The sequence below is a fragment of the Mauremys mutica genome, chromosome 12, assembly GCF_020497125.1.
Source record: "Mauremys mutica isolate MM-2020 ecotype Southern chromosome 12, ASM2049712v1, whole genome shotgun sequence".
Classification (NCBI taxonomy): Eukaryota; Metazoa; Chordata; order Testudines; family Geoemydidae; genus Mauremys; species Mauremys mutica.
Window position 1 is genome coordinate 36,756,178 of NC_059083.1, and position 15,685 is coordinate 36,771,862.

The 15,685-nt window shown below is 43.4% G+C and overlaps 1 protein-coding gene across 1 annotated transcript; it reads left to right on the forward strand.

Moving 5' to 3' along the window:
• The first annotated feature begins 1,053 nt into the window (after nucleotides 1–1,053).
• Nucleotides 1,054–2,013, forward strand: LOC123346515 (olfactory receptor 14A16-like). Its single transcript, XM_044983962.1, has one exon. It carries the CDS (start codon nucleotides 1,054–1,056, stop codon nucleotides 2,011–2,013), a length of 960 nt encoding a protein of 319 aa, XP_044839897.1.
• Nucleotides 2,014–15,685: the final 13,672 nt, after the last annotated feature.

Below are 15,685 nucleotides of genomic sequence, written 5' to 3' on the forward strand. Positions count from 1 at the left end.
AGTTTTCAATTACTTTAGAAACCAATCACAAAATGTTTGGAGAAAAGCAGGAGCTCACTGGGAGTAGAACTGAGAGCTCCTCTCCTAGCTCCACACTGCTGCCAGCTGAGTGTAAATGGCGGTGCAGAACTTACACAGAGTAAGACATGGGACCATGTTTCCAAAGGTATTTAGGTGCCTAGTGGGATTTTCAGAAGCACCTAGGAGCTCACAACTCATTGATTTCAAGGGGTGTTGAGGTACCAGATGCTTTTGAGAATCCCACTAGGTACCTCAATACCGTTAAAAATCTGCCCCACAGCCCCTCTCAGAAAGCCCTTACAGTCCTAGTAGACAGAGCACAGAAAAGGAGGGAGGGGAAACAGAGGCAGAAAGAGGGGAAATGTCTCTGCCAGTGACTTGCTGTGTGACCTCAGGCCAATCAAGAGTAGAGCCAAAGTGTCCTGACAACCCCTCCACCACACAGTGCAGAGTAAACGATACAACGTAGCATGACAGAGGGATGCTGCTGGTCCATTGTTACACACAGGCTGAAGTGCAGCTGGGAGTTGGTGCCATAAATCAGTTTGGAACAGGCAACAGGCTGTCTAGGCACAGAGCTTAGGGTAGAAAATTAGCAGATGAGCTGCTACTTATGATGCTGGGTGAGTCTACATTATATTGCCCTGTCAAGTGGGAATCAGGCTGTGTTGGCATTTTCATCTATCCATTTCATAGTCAAGCTGTGAGCTTGGTGATGGTTGCAACACAGGGACCTTATTTGGAAGAATTGTTGGGTTTGGATTGTACTTTCTTCCATCCTCCATAGTGCATTTTCTCAAGCCACATATTGGGCCAAATCCTCAGATGGGGTAAAGTAATGAAGCTCTATTGACCCAATATGTCAAAAGGAGTTGACCCAATTTACACTAGTGTGATAATGTAATGGACTGATTGTCATAATGGGACTGACTGATTGTCAGAGATGAGGAACATTCCCTCTGTTGCTCTAATTCTGGCCATTGTCTTTCTCATTCCCACTACAGCAAGCACACCTGTGTGGTGAGGAAGAAAATGTCCAACCGAACCGTGGTGACTGAATTCCTTCTCCTGGGATTCTCTGATGTTCGGGAGCTGCAGATTTTACACTTTGTGGGGTTTCTAGTGCTTTACCTGGCATCCCTGCTGGGGAACCTTCTCATCATCACAGCCATAGCGCTCGACCACCATCTTCACACCCCCATGTACTTCTTCCTGATTAATCTCTCCATCCTAGACCTCGGCTCCATCTCTGTCACCATCCCCAAATCGATGGCCAACTCCCTCATGAACACCAGATCGATTTCTTATTCTGGATGTGTCGCCCAAGTCTTTCTCATCTTCTTCTTTGCTTCAGCAGATTTTGCCCTACTGACCATCATGGCATATGACCGATACGTCGCCATCTGCCAACCACTGCACTATGAGACAGTGATGAACAGGAGAGCTTGTGTCCAAATGGCCGCCAGTGCCTGGATCAGTGTTATTCTCTACTCTGCAGTGCACACTGGAAACACATTTGTAGTATCCTTCTGTGGAGGCAACGTGGTGGATCAGTTCTTCTGTGAAATCCCCCAGCTCCTCAAGCTCGCCTGCTCTGACTCAGACCTCAGTGAAGTCGGGTTACTCATATTTAGTGTGTGCTTAGGCTCAAGCTGCTTTGTTTTCATAATTGTGTCATATGTTCAGATCTTCACCACAGTACTGAGAATCCCCTCTGAGCAAGGCCGGTATAAAGCCTTCTCCACCTGCCTCCCTCACCTCATTGTGGTCTCCTTGTTTATTTGCACTGGGACCTTTGCCTACTTGAAACCCGCCTCCAGCTCTCCATCAGTTCAAAATCTCTTGGTGGCTGTTCTCTATTCTGTGTTGCCACCAATGATAAATCCAATCATCTACAGCATGAGAAACAAGGAGCTCAAAGGTGCACTGAGTAAACTGATAGGTTGGAGGTTATTCTCAAAGAATAAAATGTCATTATTTCTCCTTCAGTAACAATTTCATTCTGTGTTTCTTTATAAATATAATCATCTGACAACATTATTGCCTCCATGAGAAAGTACTGTAAAATCTGTTTATGCAGAATTGGGTATTTACACTAGGAAAAATCCAGACAAACATGGCTCAAGAAAAAAGGAGTTACCATAGGTTTGCACCAATGTAAATAAGATTGGAATCTATCTATCATATACTGCTTCTCATCACCATACTATCTGAACCCCTTGCCCATAAAATCAGTAGCCATAGCAAAGTCCCTTGTGAGGTCTCTGGCTCTTCTTATTTTTTGAGATAAAAACGTGGATTGAGGTATCAGTGCATTTTGCTTAACTGGTTGGTTTGTTTCTTTGTTGCAGGAGGTTGTGGAGGTGGGAAGGCATGGGGAGATGGTGAGGATTTGGTTAGACAGGATTTTCAATGTTTGTCCGTCTTGGAAGTGCCAATATATCATCTCTCTGATGGAGTTTTCTGAGTGAGCTGAAGGTTTGCTCCCCCTCAGTGATAAAAGGGTACAAAAGAGGTTTCTGCATGGCTGAGTTCCTCCAGAAATGGTTATATGTACACTCTTGAGGTATGATTGTATTATTAATGATATGTTAGAAAAATAACAATCTTGGTTAGAAGAGGAGTACTTGTGGCACATTAGAGACTAACAAATTTATTTGAGCATAAGCTTTCGTGGGCTACAGCCCACTTCATCGAATGCACAGCCTGGAACATACTGCAAGAAGATATTTATACATACAGAGAACATGATAAGGGGGAAGTAGGCATAGCAACTGTAAGAGTCCAATCAATTGAGATGAGCTATCATCAGCAGGAGAAAAAAAGGTTGATGATGGGATGGAAATTGTTAAAATCATGCTGGAATTCTTCGAGGGACAATCTCTATGCAAAAGAATAAATGGAAACAAATCTGACATCAGGAATCATAACATTCAAAAACCAGTAGGAGAACACTTCAACCTCTCTAATCACTCAGTGACAGATGTGAAGGTGGCAATTTTACAACAAAAAACCGACTCTAAAGAGAGACTGCTGAACTTGAATTAATATGCAAATTAGATACAATTAACTTAGGTTTGAACAGAGACTGGGAATGCTTGGGCCATTACACTAATTGAATCTATTTCCCCATGTTAAGTATCCTCACGACTTCTATGGGTCATCTCGATTATCACTTTAAAAGATTTTTTTCTCTAAGGTGCCACAAGTACTTTTTCCTTTTTGCAGATACAGACTAACACAGCTGCTACTCTGAAATCTCAGTTGGGTATCTTTTCTATTGTTTTTACGTAAACGAATATCTAAAAACTGTCATTCTTGCTATGGTGGAAAGGGTATTTTGAAGAGAAACTTTCCCCTGAGTTTCCTAAAGAAAATCTGACTCAGAATAATGAGGTCAAATTTGTATTCAATGGAAGCCATTAGAGTTTAGCCCATCACTTCAAGGAGATCAGGATTTGGCCAATAGCCTCTATACACAAGGATTCAAATTTGGCTGACAGCACCCTGGAGAAAGTGAGTGTGACAGAGAGGTAAGGGTCAGATTTCCCAACTCAGCTAGACCAGCACCAATGCAGAGTAGACCTAAAAACATTACAAGTTTACTACTAATGAGGTTCTGGCCCAAAGTCACCGGGCAGCACTCAGTAGGGACATGAACATTAGTGTAAGTTTCTTGTCTGGTGTCGTTTTGTTCTTACCCTGATGTAAGTGGAAAAGTGTCATCCTTGCACTGATCTGGTGTTCCATTAACCAGCCCATGTAGATTTATTTACATCCAAACTGAGAAAGGATCTCTGAAGTTGGCCTGCTATTAGTATTAGAATATCATCTTTGTGCATGGTTTGTGTACACTACATATATGAGAGACAAAAGGAGAGTATGTGATTAGTTAGAGAGACAGACAAACAGGACTATTCCTTGTCCTACCACATAACTTCATTTAGTCATAATGATAGAGTTCTATTTAATTGTGAATTATGTTAGCTAGCTAGCTAGGTAGATAATGAAATTATTGTGCAAATTATTGTGTTTCTTTTCTTGTTAATGATTGTCTATGTCCAGATCATGATTTTCTTATAAGCAGTCCTTATTAAACATTATTTAACAAAGATTTTTATGGCTATGTCTTACTCTGTCATTTACAAACAGTTCATCCTAAAATACTCGGTGTTTGAATTTTGAGCTGTTTTGACAGGATACATTTTTAACATGCTCTCTTTTGCTTCTCTGAACAAATGGAAGCATCACACTTGGGATCCTTAAAAATGGGGAATGATCTCCTGGTCAGTGAAAAGGGAAGAAGTCTAGTTTGGTTAAGGTGAATTGTATGGACTGTGAACAGGGAATAAGGAGGAGGGAAGGTCTGTAATTGTTGTCAAGTGCAGAAGAGTATGGGTGGTGAAGGGCAAAGAGGTCTATGGCTGATTCTGCTGGAGAATGTTTTGGAAGGTGACTGGAGGATAATCTTATCATTAGTAGAGGGCAGAGGAGTCTACGGTTGGTGAAGGACAGTTTTGTCTGGTTAGTGGAGGGCAGAGGAGTCTATGGGTGGTTGAAGGAGGAGAATGTTCTAGCTGACTGATTGGGAAAAATTTGCCATTGGTTAATGGTGAAAAATTACAACTGGTTAATGGGAGAGTTTAATGCTGAAGGAAGGAGAAAGTTACCCAGGATGAATGGGTGAAGATTTGGTGGACCAAGTCAGTGTATTTTGCATATATTCTTACAATACTGGGCAGAGGTCTAGCGTTTGGACTTTCTTACCAGTCCAAATGAACAAATAACACAAATATTGCTGTCACTTGATTTTATGGCATTTCACATCTGAAAACTTGCAAAGATTCTCCAGACTTGGAGTTGTGGGTCTTGCAAGGAACAGCACAATTCAGCTCTTATGTAAACTGTCAGGGCAATTAACCTACATTAAGGCTGTGCCCTCTGATACCAGGGGTGGATTTGGCTCACTGCGTGTTACAGCACCAGTAGTATCCTGTTTCAATAGAGGGGTGAGTCATTCTTCCACTCTTGCTGGCTTTTTTCAGTAATTAGGATTCTGGGACCTGGTGCATCAGTGACTTTAGACATCACACTGATGAATGGAGTAGAGAGAGAGATCATCATTGACAAGCACTTGCATAGAGAAAGGATCCAATGCCCCCTCCATGTCATCAGTGTTAGGGGTATTCTGATGTGAGGCTCCCACAATCACTCCATTTGAAGCTGTTCCACTCTGGATAAATAATTGTTAGTTTTTTCTAATTTCTTTATGGTGGCCTGTATGAAATGCACTGGGGATCTTTGTCCAGTTCCCAGAGGATTTCTCCCCATCACACTAATATCAACACTACTGGCCATAATTTGCACCCTTGTGGTCCATTATTAAGGAAGCATGCAGGGATATGGAGAAGAGAATCTCCTTTCATGTACAGAAAGGGTTCTTCCAGGGCAGGGTAGAGGCACATTTCCAGAGACTGTTGAGTGGGGGAAGATTGCAGAGCTGCAACTTGGGCTTCTGTGTTCTCTGTGTTATTCTATAACCAGAGGAGTGTTAATGGGACACTTCATCTTGAATGGTCCCTTGGAATATGTGCTAACTACTTATGCTAAACTATCTGTTCTACTTCATATTTATCTGCGACACTCTGGCGTTGTCTACATTACATACTTTTGTCAAGAAAAGGCAGCTTCTGTCAACAAAACAGTGGTGATGTACACACTGCAATCCTCAGCCCACTCTCCTACTACACCAGCATAATAGAACCACCTCGGCGAAAGGCATAGAGTTTTTTGTGACATAGAGCGACATTCCTTACATCACCATAACTGGCCTTCAAGAGGTACCCCACAATGCCCACCGTGACTGCTCTGGTCACCATTTTGAACCCTGCTGCCCTGCATCCAGCTACACTGGCACACACTCCTTCCCTTTCAAAGCCCCAGGAAGTTTTGAAACTGCTCTTCCTGTTTGCTTGGTGTGGAGAGCTCACATAGCTATTGCCCAGCTGAGCATGCTGGCTCCCTGCAGCAAACACACTCCTGCCTGGACTGCATGGGAGGGGGTGGATCTACTGGGTTTGTGGGGAGAGGAGGCTGTGGGTCTGTGGCTGGGTCTGTGGGGAGAAATCACTCCCCTCACCATTGTTTTCCCCAGGAATTGAAATGGGGGGGGTGGCGGTTTGGAATATTCAGGGGAGTGAGGGCAAACAAAGGTTGAGACTGTGAGTGCAAAAGTGGGCTGTATGCCAACATATTTGTAACCCTTCTGCCTCTTTGAGTTGGCAGCAACAAGGGCCAGGTTCAGCATCTAGGGGATCCATTTCAATAGCGCAATGAAAAACCAGCTCGAGCCCCCACCCAGTGACCTGGGACAATTACATACTACTCCCTGGGCGCCTCTAGGAGGCAATACTTCCCCTCTCGCAAGCACGGAGTCTGAGTGTAGCAAAATCCATTTAATAAAGGAGGGAAACAATGCGGCATTATGTTGGGGAAATACCACAAACAGGATTAATAACAGAAACCATGAGCAAAAGACCCACCTCCCAGTAAGTTTGGCAATGTCCTTTTCCCCTCAGGGTCTTAAGTCCAAATCACTCCAAAGTCCAACAACCCCAAAGTCTCTGTCCCTGGTCAGTGCCGCCCCAGAGTTCAAAAGTTCATCTGCAGAGTTTTACCGCCCCAGCCTGGGTGGAATGGGGGGGGCACACAGGGTGTTAAGGGGCACCTTATGTGGGCCAAGGCCAACTGCCCCACCTCTCCACGGAGGTCTGCTGCAGCCTTCACCACAAATGGCTTTGCTCCATCAGCTGCTCTGCTCCGCTCCTCCACGGAACAGCAAGTGGAGCAGAGCGGAGCAGTTGGAGCTGCTCCAACCAACCCACAAGCTGCTCAGCTCCGCCAGCTGTCCCCACAAACTGCACTGCTCCACTCCAACCATCCTGCAAACTGCTCTGCTCACCACTTAGCAATATATCTTCAGGCTCCCCCACTAGTTAACACAGCACTCAGTGATCTCAGCTCAGTAATTTTAGCTCTTTTAGTGGTTGCACTGTTGGCCCAAAGTGAATTCAGCTCAGCAGGCTCTAGCTAGACTCCTAGTGGAATCAAAATTAGCTCTGCTATTCAATAATGGAGAGGGAGAGGAATATGGGAACTAGTGTGCCAGGCCCTCAAAAGGGGTCCATACCTGTCCCCAGCCTCTCTCAATTCACTGGGTTTTGGAACCCATGTCCCTTGTCTAGCGAGTGATACTTAGTTGATGCTGAGACCCTCTGTCATAAAACAGTCTCATAGTCCTTCATTCACATAATCAGGGTAACAACACTTTATTCCTTCTACCCCAATAACTGAGAACTTGGGGATCCCACAGCCGTGAAAGTGACCATTTTGGGCTGCCGTGGGCTCCTGCTAGGTGGAGTGGGTGTGCCTATGCAAACAAGATCAGCCCCCTAAGTTCTTTTCCACACTCACCATAATTAACCACCAGATGTCAGGGTAGAGCTCATCCTGACTCTGCTTATATATTAAAAACTGAAAAATGTTTCATGACCATTTTATTAGATTTAACTCACGTTTTAAAATCATCATAAAATTAAAGTTGGCTACTCAAGCCTACTAGGAAGCACAACATCTACATCCATCCTGGCTTCTTGCACTCTTTGGTGTCTTCTGGTATGTCTGTTACTTCTAGTCCTTCATGACATGCTGATGATCAGGCAGAAGGCGACTTCTTTTAGAAAACAAAATTCTATTTAATGAGGAAAAAGAGCACTCAACTGTAGCTGTTGTGATTGGGAATAGAAAGAGATGAATTCCTACATCTTTCATCCCAGGGAACATAGCACAAAAATTGGGTCAAACCACTAGTAATGATGAAGAAGTCAAAGTTAAATCTTCATTCATTCGTCATATGATATTGGACTCTGTGTTCAAATTCTCTGTTCTGTCCTGATCACATGGCAACTCCATTGCTGGTAGTGCCTCACTCCACTCAGTGTTTTATAAGACAGACATCTCTAAAAATGACATGGAGGTTGATAAAATGCAGAAATCGTTATTGTAGATTTGTAAGAATTAAGCCTGTGTACTTTTTCAGCTGGTTTAGCAAACACTTCTTGTCCTTTTCACTTAAGGAGTCAATATAAGTACCTTAATTAGTCAACTTCTGAACTGAGTCTTTGCTTCTTCTAGTACATTTTCAGTGGATAACTTTCTGATTGATTCAAGGGTTGCTTCTGTTGCTGGACAAAGATCTTCTACTGTTGCAGCAGATGCCTGGATGGCATTGTATAATGACCCAAGTGGTTTTAACAGTAGACTTACAAGAGCGAGAATGGCAAAAGTCTTCTCTGAACGTAGTAGCAAAAGTAGTCCACCAGCCTCACTACTTAGATCCATCTCATCTTGGTGGATACTTTCCAAAGCCAGTAATAACAGTTGCAGTAATTTTAAGACAACAGCCAAGGATCGCTCATGAGAAAGCCAGCAGGTTTTCCAGGCTGGACTAATTTGAACTTCAATCCCAGTGTATCTTCTAGTTGTTTCCAAGAGGTTCAGTCCTTTTGGACTCTTGCTGAAAAAAAAGGGTATAAAAGCCATTATATTTATGGCTTTTTAATGTCTTTTGAAGATTCTGCAGCTTGTACTAGCACTTGCTGGAGTAGATGGCCTCTGCAGTGTGTATAGGAGAGATTAGGGTTACATTTTTCTCTGAGCAAAGCTTGTACTTCACTATGTCTTCCAGAGATGTTTGTAGCTGCATCAAATGCACAAGCAACCATCTGTTTGGGGTTCAAATTACACACATTTAACTCTTCTAAGATGTCACAGATGCAGCTGATGTGTCTTCTTTAACTTGAACATCTAGAATGCATCTACTGGCCTACCGCAGACATCAATGACATACGTGATGACTTAATACTTGATACTTAATACTTGATGTCTATTTGCACTGGTGCATTCATCAGCCATGTATGCACATATTTTGAATTTGGTGAGAGAATTCTTCGCTTTTTCAACGGCTGAGTCTTTCACTGTTGCACCACTTTCTTCTAGAGAGTCAGCTGAGTTTTTTCAGAAAGATAGTGAGCACTCTTGTTTGCCATTCTTGTTCAAAACCAGTGTCCAAGTTCAGGATTAACAAGTGACAAGCACTTAACATTGGCCTCTGGTTTGTAATGTGTAGTAGGATGCGACAGCCATGTTGGTTCACATAAACTTGAGTTGTGTCTCCAGCATTCTTAACAGCCTCAGTAAGTTCTTATAAAATTGGATTTGACAGTGGCTGCCTTATACGGCTTTCTGCATGTTAATGCAGTCCAGTGGGATGGTGTTTTCTAGCCTTTTCATATAGGTTGCCAGTATTGGTTTAGCTGATCAGTCTGGCAAACCAAGCTCCTCCACTTTTACTATATAAAGGGTATGGAACAGCTGCCGTATGAGGAGATATTAATAAGACTGGGACTTTTCAGCTTGGAAAAGAGATGACTAATAAGCGATATGATAGAGGCTTATAAAACCTTGACTGGTGTGTAGAAAATCAATAAGGAAGTGTTATTTACACCTTCACTTAACACAGGAACCAGGGGCCACCCAATGAAATTAATAGACAGCAGGTTTAAAACAAACAAAAGGAAATAATTTTTTCACACAACACACAGTCATCCATGGAACTAATTGCCAGGAATGTTGTGGAGGCCAAAATTATAAAAGGGTTTAAAAAAGAACTGGATGAGTTCATGGAGGTTAGGTCCATCAGTGACTTTTATCCAGGGTGGGCAGGGATGCAAAACCATGCTCTGAGTGTCCCTAGTCTCTGTTTGCCAGAAGCTGGGAGTGGATAACAGGGGATGTATCAGTCCCTGATTCCCTATTCTGTTCATTCCCTCTGAAGCAACTGGAATAGTCACTGTAGGAAGACAGGATACTGGGATAGATGGACCATTGGTCTGACCCAGTATGGCCATTCTTACATAAAAATAATTATAAGAATAAAATGTTTAGTACAGAAACTCCCCAAGATAATGACCTCTTGAGAAAGCGATGTTGTGAGATAACGACCTTGGCAAATAATGCATTTTAAAAATCTTGGCCTTTTCTATCTATCTATCTATCTATCTATCTATCTATCTATCTATCTATCTATCTATCTATCTATCTAAGTTTCCCAGTCACAAATCTAACATTCTGGAGTGAAGTCACTAAAACACAGTCCAAAGCTCTGGCCACTTTGTTTGTCATGTCACTATTCTCTCTATCGCTCTCTCCTCAATTGCCCTGCACTGTCACCTTCTGCTGCCACCTGCCACTGTGATCTCTGCGAGTTGGTCTCTCAAGGTTCCACCCAGCTCTCAGTGATTTCAGCTCTCAGTGGGGGAACCTTGCTGCCAGATCTAATGCAGCCAAGGGTGCTGAGGGAATTGGCTGATGTGATGGCAGAGGTATTAGCCATTATCTTTAAAAATTCATGGAAATCGGGGGAGCTCCAGAACCATTGGAAAAAGGCAAATATAGTGCCCATATTTTAAAAAGTGAAGAAAGAGAACCCGGGGAACTACAGATTGGTCAGCTTCACTTCAGTCCCTGGCAAAATCATGGAGCAGGTCCTCAAGAAATCCATTTTGAAGCACTGGGAGGAGAGGAAGGTGATCAGGTACAGTCAACATGGATTCACCAAGAGCAAATGAACCTGATTGCCTTCTATGATGAGATAACTGGCTCTGTGGATATAGGAAAAGCAGTGGACATGATATATCTTTACTTTAGCAAAGTCTAGTTGGCAGCTGGTATCAAGCAGAGTGCCCCAGTGGTCAGGCCTGGGGCCAGTTTTGTTCAACACCTTTATTAATGATCTGGATAATGGGATGAATTGTACCCTCAGCAAGTTTGCAGATGACAGTACGCTGAGGGGAGAGGTAAATACACTGGAGGGTAGGGATAGGATCCAGAGTGACCTAGACAAATTGGAGGATTGGTTCAAAAGAAATCTGATGAATTTCAACAAGGACAAGTGCAGAGTTCTGCACTTAGGAAGGAAGAATTCCATGCACCGCTACAAGCTGGGGAGTGACTGGCTAAGCAGCAGTTCTGCAGAAAAGGACCTGGGTATAACAGTGGATGAGAAGCTGGATATGAGTCCGCAGTATGCCCTTATTGCCAAGAAGGCCAATGACATATTGGGCTTTATTAGTAGGAACATTGCCAGCAGATTGAGGGAAGTTATTATTCCCGTCTATTTGGCATTGGTGAGGCCATATCTGTAGTATTGCATCCAGTTTTGGTCCCCCCACTACAGAAAGGATGCGGACAAATTGGAGTTCAGCTGAGGGCAACAGAAATTATTAGGGGCCTGGGGCACATGACTTACAAGGAGAGGCTGAGGAAACTGTGGTTATTTAGTCTGCAGAACAGAAGAGTGAGGGGGGATTTGATAGCAGTCTTCAGTTACCTGAAGGCAGATTCCATAAAGGATGGAGCTAGCTGTTGTCAGTGGTGGCAGATGACCGAACAAGAAGCAATGCTCTCAAGTTGCAGTGAGGGAGGTCTAGGTTGGATATTAGGAAAAACTGGGAGGGTGATGAAGCACTGGAATGGGTTACCTAGGGAGGTGGTGGAATCTCTGTCCTTAGAGGTTTTCAAGGCCTGGCTTGACAAAGCACTGGCTGGGGTGATTTAGTTCATGTTAGTCCTGCTTTGAGCAGGGGATTGAACTAGATGACCTCCTGAGGTCTCTTCCAATCCTAATATTCTATGATTCTAGTACAGGCTGGGCTTTTTCCATAGAAACAGTATCTCACAGCAGGAATAAGCATTTAGACCTAATTATCAGTGATTTCAGCTCTAGCAGTCATGTAACAAACCAGAAGACTCTCTTTGGAGCCTAATCAGCTCTATCTCTAAACAGGAGAGAGGGGCAGGTCAAATAGTGCCTGTGACTCTTAGGCGGAGCCCACACCACCAAGCAAAACACCTGTGCCCCCACCCTCTCTCTCTTCACTAGAATATGGCATCCAAACCTCCTGCTTAGGGAGTGCAGTTCAGTTGAGGGTGATCACTGCTTAATTTGTAATGAACTAAGTGTTGGGACACAAACAAGTCTGTTACTTTCATAACTGTTGTGACAAGCCCAGAGGTCCCAGAGCTATGACCTGCCAAGCCTGAAGGTGCCAGGGCTCAAATCTGGCAAGCCATAGCACAGATTAAGCACTGAAGGAAATCCTGTCATTGAGGCAGGCTAAGTACAGTTATACTATATGGAGATATACCTCTCTCACAGAGCTGGAAGGGACCCCAAAGAGTCATGGAGTCCAGCCCCCAGCTTTCGCTAGTAGGACCAAGTACTGGTTTTGGGCCAGATATCTAAGTGACCCTCTCAAGGATTGAGCTCACAACGCTGGGTTTAGGAGGCCAATGCTAAAACCACTGAACTACCCCTCAGCTCTGCTGCCCCCTTATTCATACAATAAGGATAACAACATTTCTTGACCCCCACATTTAATACTTTCATGATTTGTGACCCATATCACCCGAAATTGATCACTTGGACAACACAGCTGTCTGCTGGATACCTAGGCAGAGTAGGTGTCTTCATGCAAATACAGTCTGGTCCTGAAGCCTTTACATCCATCCCTAACTCATCACTAGATGAGAGCTCATTCAGACCTGGCTTATAAATAATAATTTGAAATGATTAGGCAGGCCAATATTGCTGAAACAAATGTGCTGGCATAGTCATAAATGACAGCTGTATGAGGAGGCAAGTCTTTCTTCAGGTTTTTCAAACCCATTATGCTTTCTCAGGTACAAGCTATGATTTTTTCAACAGCTGTCAGACTTCCTCAGCTCATTGGATCCTTGTGAGTGCCTGGTCCTGGGCGGGGACTTTAACAGCACCCTTAAGGAGTGGGACTGCTTGGGGACTGAGAGGTGTCCAGCTGCCATGGACATCCTTCGGGAGATTGTTGACCATCACTCCCTGGTGGTCATCTGTCATGACTACCACCCAGATGACATGTCAACATTCACCTTAATCCAGGTGGAGACTGGTTGATTGCGCCACCCCTGGTTGGATCACATTTACTATCACACTGTCAACTTCCATAGGTCCAAGCCTCCAGCATCTGGCTGGCCTGGTTGTCAGATCTGGTGACCAAGGCCAGCCTACTGGCACTTTAATAACAGCTAGCCAGAGGGTGTGGCCTTCGTGGCAGTCTTCCGGGAGTGCTGGGATTTTCAAAAGGCCAGATAACTCCCTTAAGCACCTTTGACAACACCAACCTCTATCCAGGGTTATCTCAGTTGGTAAAGAACAGGACTCTTAATTTTAGAGTTGTGGGTTCAAGCTCCATGTTGGGCATTTGCTCTTGCAGCCTTAGGGTATGTCTATACTATGAATGTGGTTGATTTAATAGAAGTCGATCTTTAGAAAACAATTTTATACAGTCCGTAGCATATGTCCCCACTAAGTGCAGTAGATCTGCAGAGTGTGTCCTCAATACCAGGGCTAGCATTGACTCATGTAGTGGTGCACTGTGGGTAGCTATCCCACAGTCCCTGCTGCCCATTGTTTAGGCACCTAACTCCCATTGAATGCCCATGGGATTTGGGCACTTAGCTCACATAGTACCATTGATAAATCCCAATCAGTGCCTGTGTCCATCTAATTAGATGCCTAAATCCATTTGTAATCTTGATTTACAGATAACACAGATGCTGGGCAGGAATCAGGGGAGACCAGGGGAGACCGTAGGCCCTGTGCTAGGCAGGGGATCAGATTAGAGGATCAGAAGGACCTTTTTGGCTTTATCACCTAGACATCTATGCACTTGCCTCTGGGCCTTTGCTGCTGAGCTGTGCAGGGCTCCAGGGAGTAAGTCCCACTAGCCCTTAAGAAATAGAAGTGAATAAATCACCTTCCTGCATCATCAGTTCTTTAATGCCAGTGTAAATCAAAGACAGCTACACACGGCTCATCAACAGAAAGCAACAGATCAGAGTCTAGTTCAGCCACAGAGTGAGGGGTGAAAGAACGTTCAGATACCTGGGACTTTAGCTTCTAGATTGTGGAATATAGATAAATATTGACCAAAGAACCCTCGTGCTGGATGACTGAATGCATCATATATTGCGGAAAACATCCACAAAGATCAACACAGTAAGTTTATTATTTCAATTAAATATATATGGGGATCAACATACAGGGGGAAATTAAGATGATAAATATGAATTACAATATGAACTCGTTAAGACTTTAGTTTTAGTTTAATCAATTATCTTCTGCTGATAGGAATTTTTCCGCCTCTCAGGAACAGGTTGACTTTTCACTGAAAACACAAAATCAATTTATTTATTTTTTAACTTTTGGCCAATGAAAACTTTCTACTGAAAACTATATTTTATCACAAAAACAAAAAAAGCTGTTTTTTTGAGTTTTCACATTTTTTACACAATAATCCCAAAATGTTTGAGAAAAGCAAACTGATTCTGAAATTTGTTGTCATTTAGCTAAAAAAACAACATCCATTATAAAAGATACAGCTAAAAATTTCCAAACAGCCTTAAACTTTAAATACGTTGGGGAACATTAATATTCTCTGATAAAGCATTAATTTCAAGTCCATTTATTCTATTGCATCTGTGTGATTTCTCTTTCAGAGGGATAGTTGCAAGAAGGTAACAATGGAATAACCAGTAACATCGATAGCACACAGACTGTGTTTAATACAGACTAGCCTTTTTAACCCTGGGTTAGAGTTGAACCAAGCAACCAAACACCGTCTATCCTGACCCCATTCAAGGACATCATAGAATCTCAGGGTTGGAAGGGACCTAGCTCCACACTCTGCTGGCTGAGTATAAATTATGTAAATGGCTGTGCAGAACTTACACATAACAAGACACGGGGCCATGTTTCCAAAGGTATTTTGGTGCCTACTGGGATTTTCAGAAGCACCTAGGAGTTTATAACTTGTTAATTTCAAGGGGTGTTGGGGCCTAGATGTTTTGAGAATCCCAAATGCCCCTACAGTCCTAGTAGACAGAGCAGAGAAAGGGAGGGTAGGGAAACAGAGGCAGAAAGAGGGCAAATAACTGGCCCAAGGTCACACAGCAGGTCATTGGCAGAGACAAGAGTAGAGCCCAAGTGTCCTGACAACCCCTGCACCACACAGCACAGTGTAAACGATACAACATAGTGGTGATGGAGGGATGCTGCTAGTCTATTCTTTCATGCATTTAAAATGTGTTGGCGTTTTAGTATATTTGTTTCATGGCCAAGCTGTGAGCTTGGTGAAGGTCGCAACAGAGGGGCGCCTCTGGAAGAATTGTTGGATTTGGCTTGCACTTTGTTCCATCCTTCATACTGTATTTTAACAGGCCACATCTTGGGCCAAATCCTCAGGTGGGGTAAAGTAACGAAGCTCCATTTACTTTAAAGGAGCTGACCCAATTACTCTAGTGTGATAAAGTGACTGATTGATTGTCAGAAGCGAGGAGCACTAACAACATCTAATCATTATAAGTGACGAGTGCTGTGCACCTTTGACATTCATATAATAACATATTACAGAAAGGGGAACCAGGGCTATTCCCTCTGTTGCTCTAATTCTGACCATTGTCTTTCTCATTCCCCCTACAGCCAGCACACCGTGTGCTGAGGAAGAAA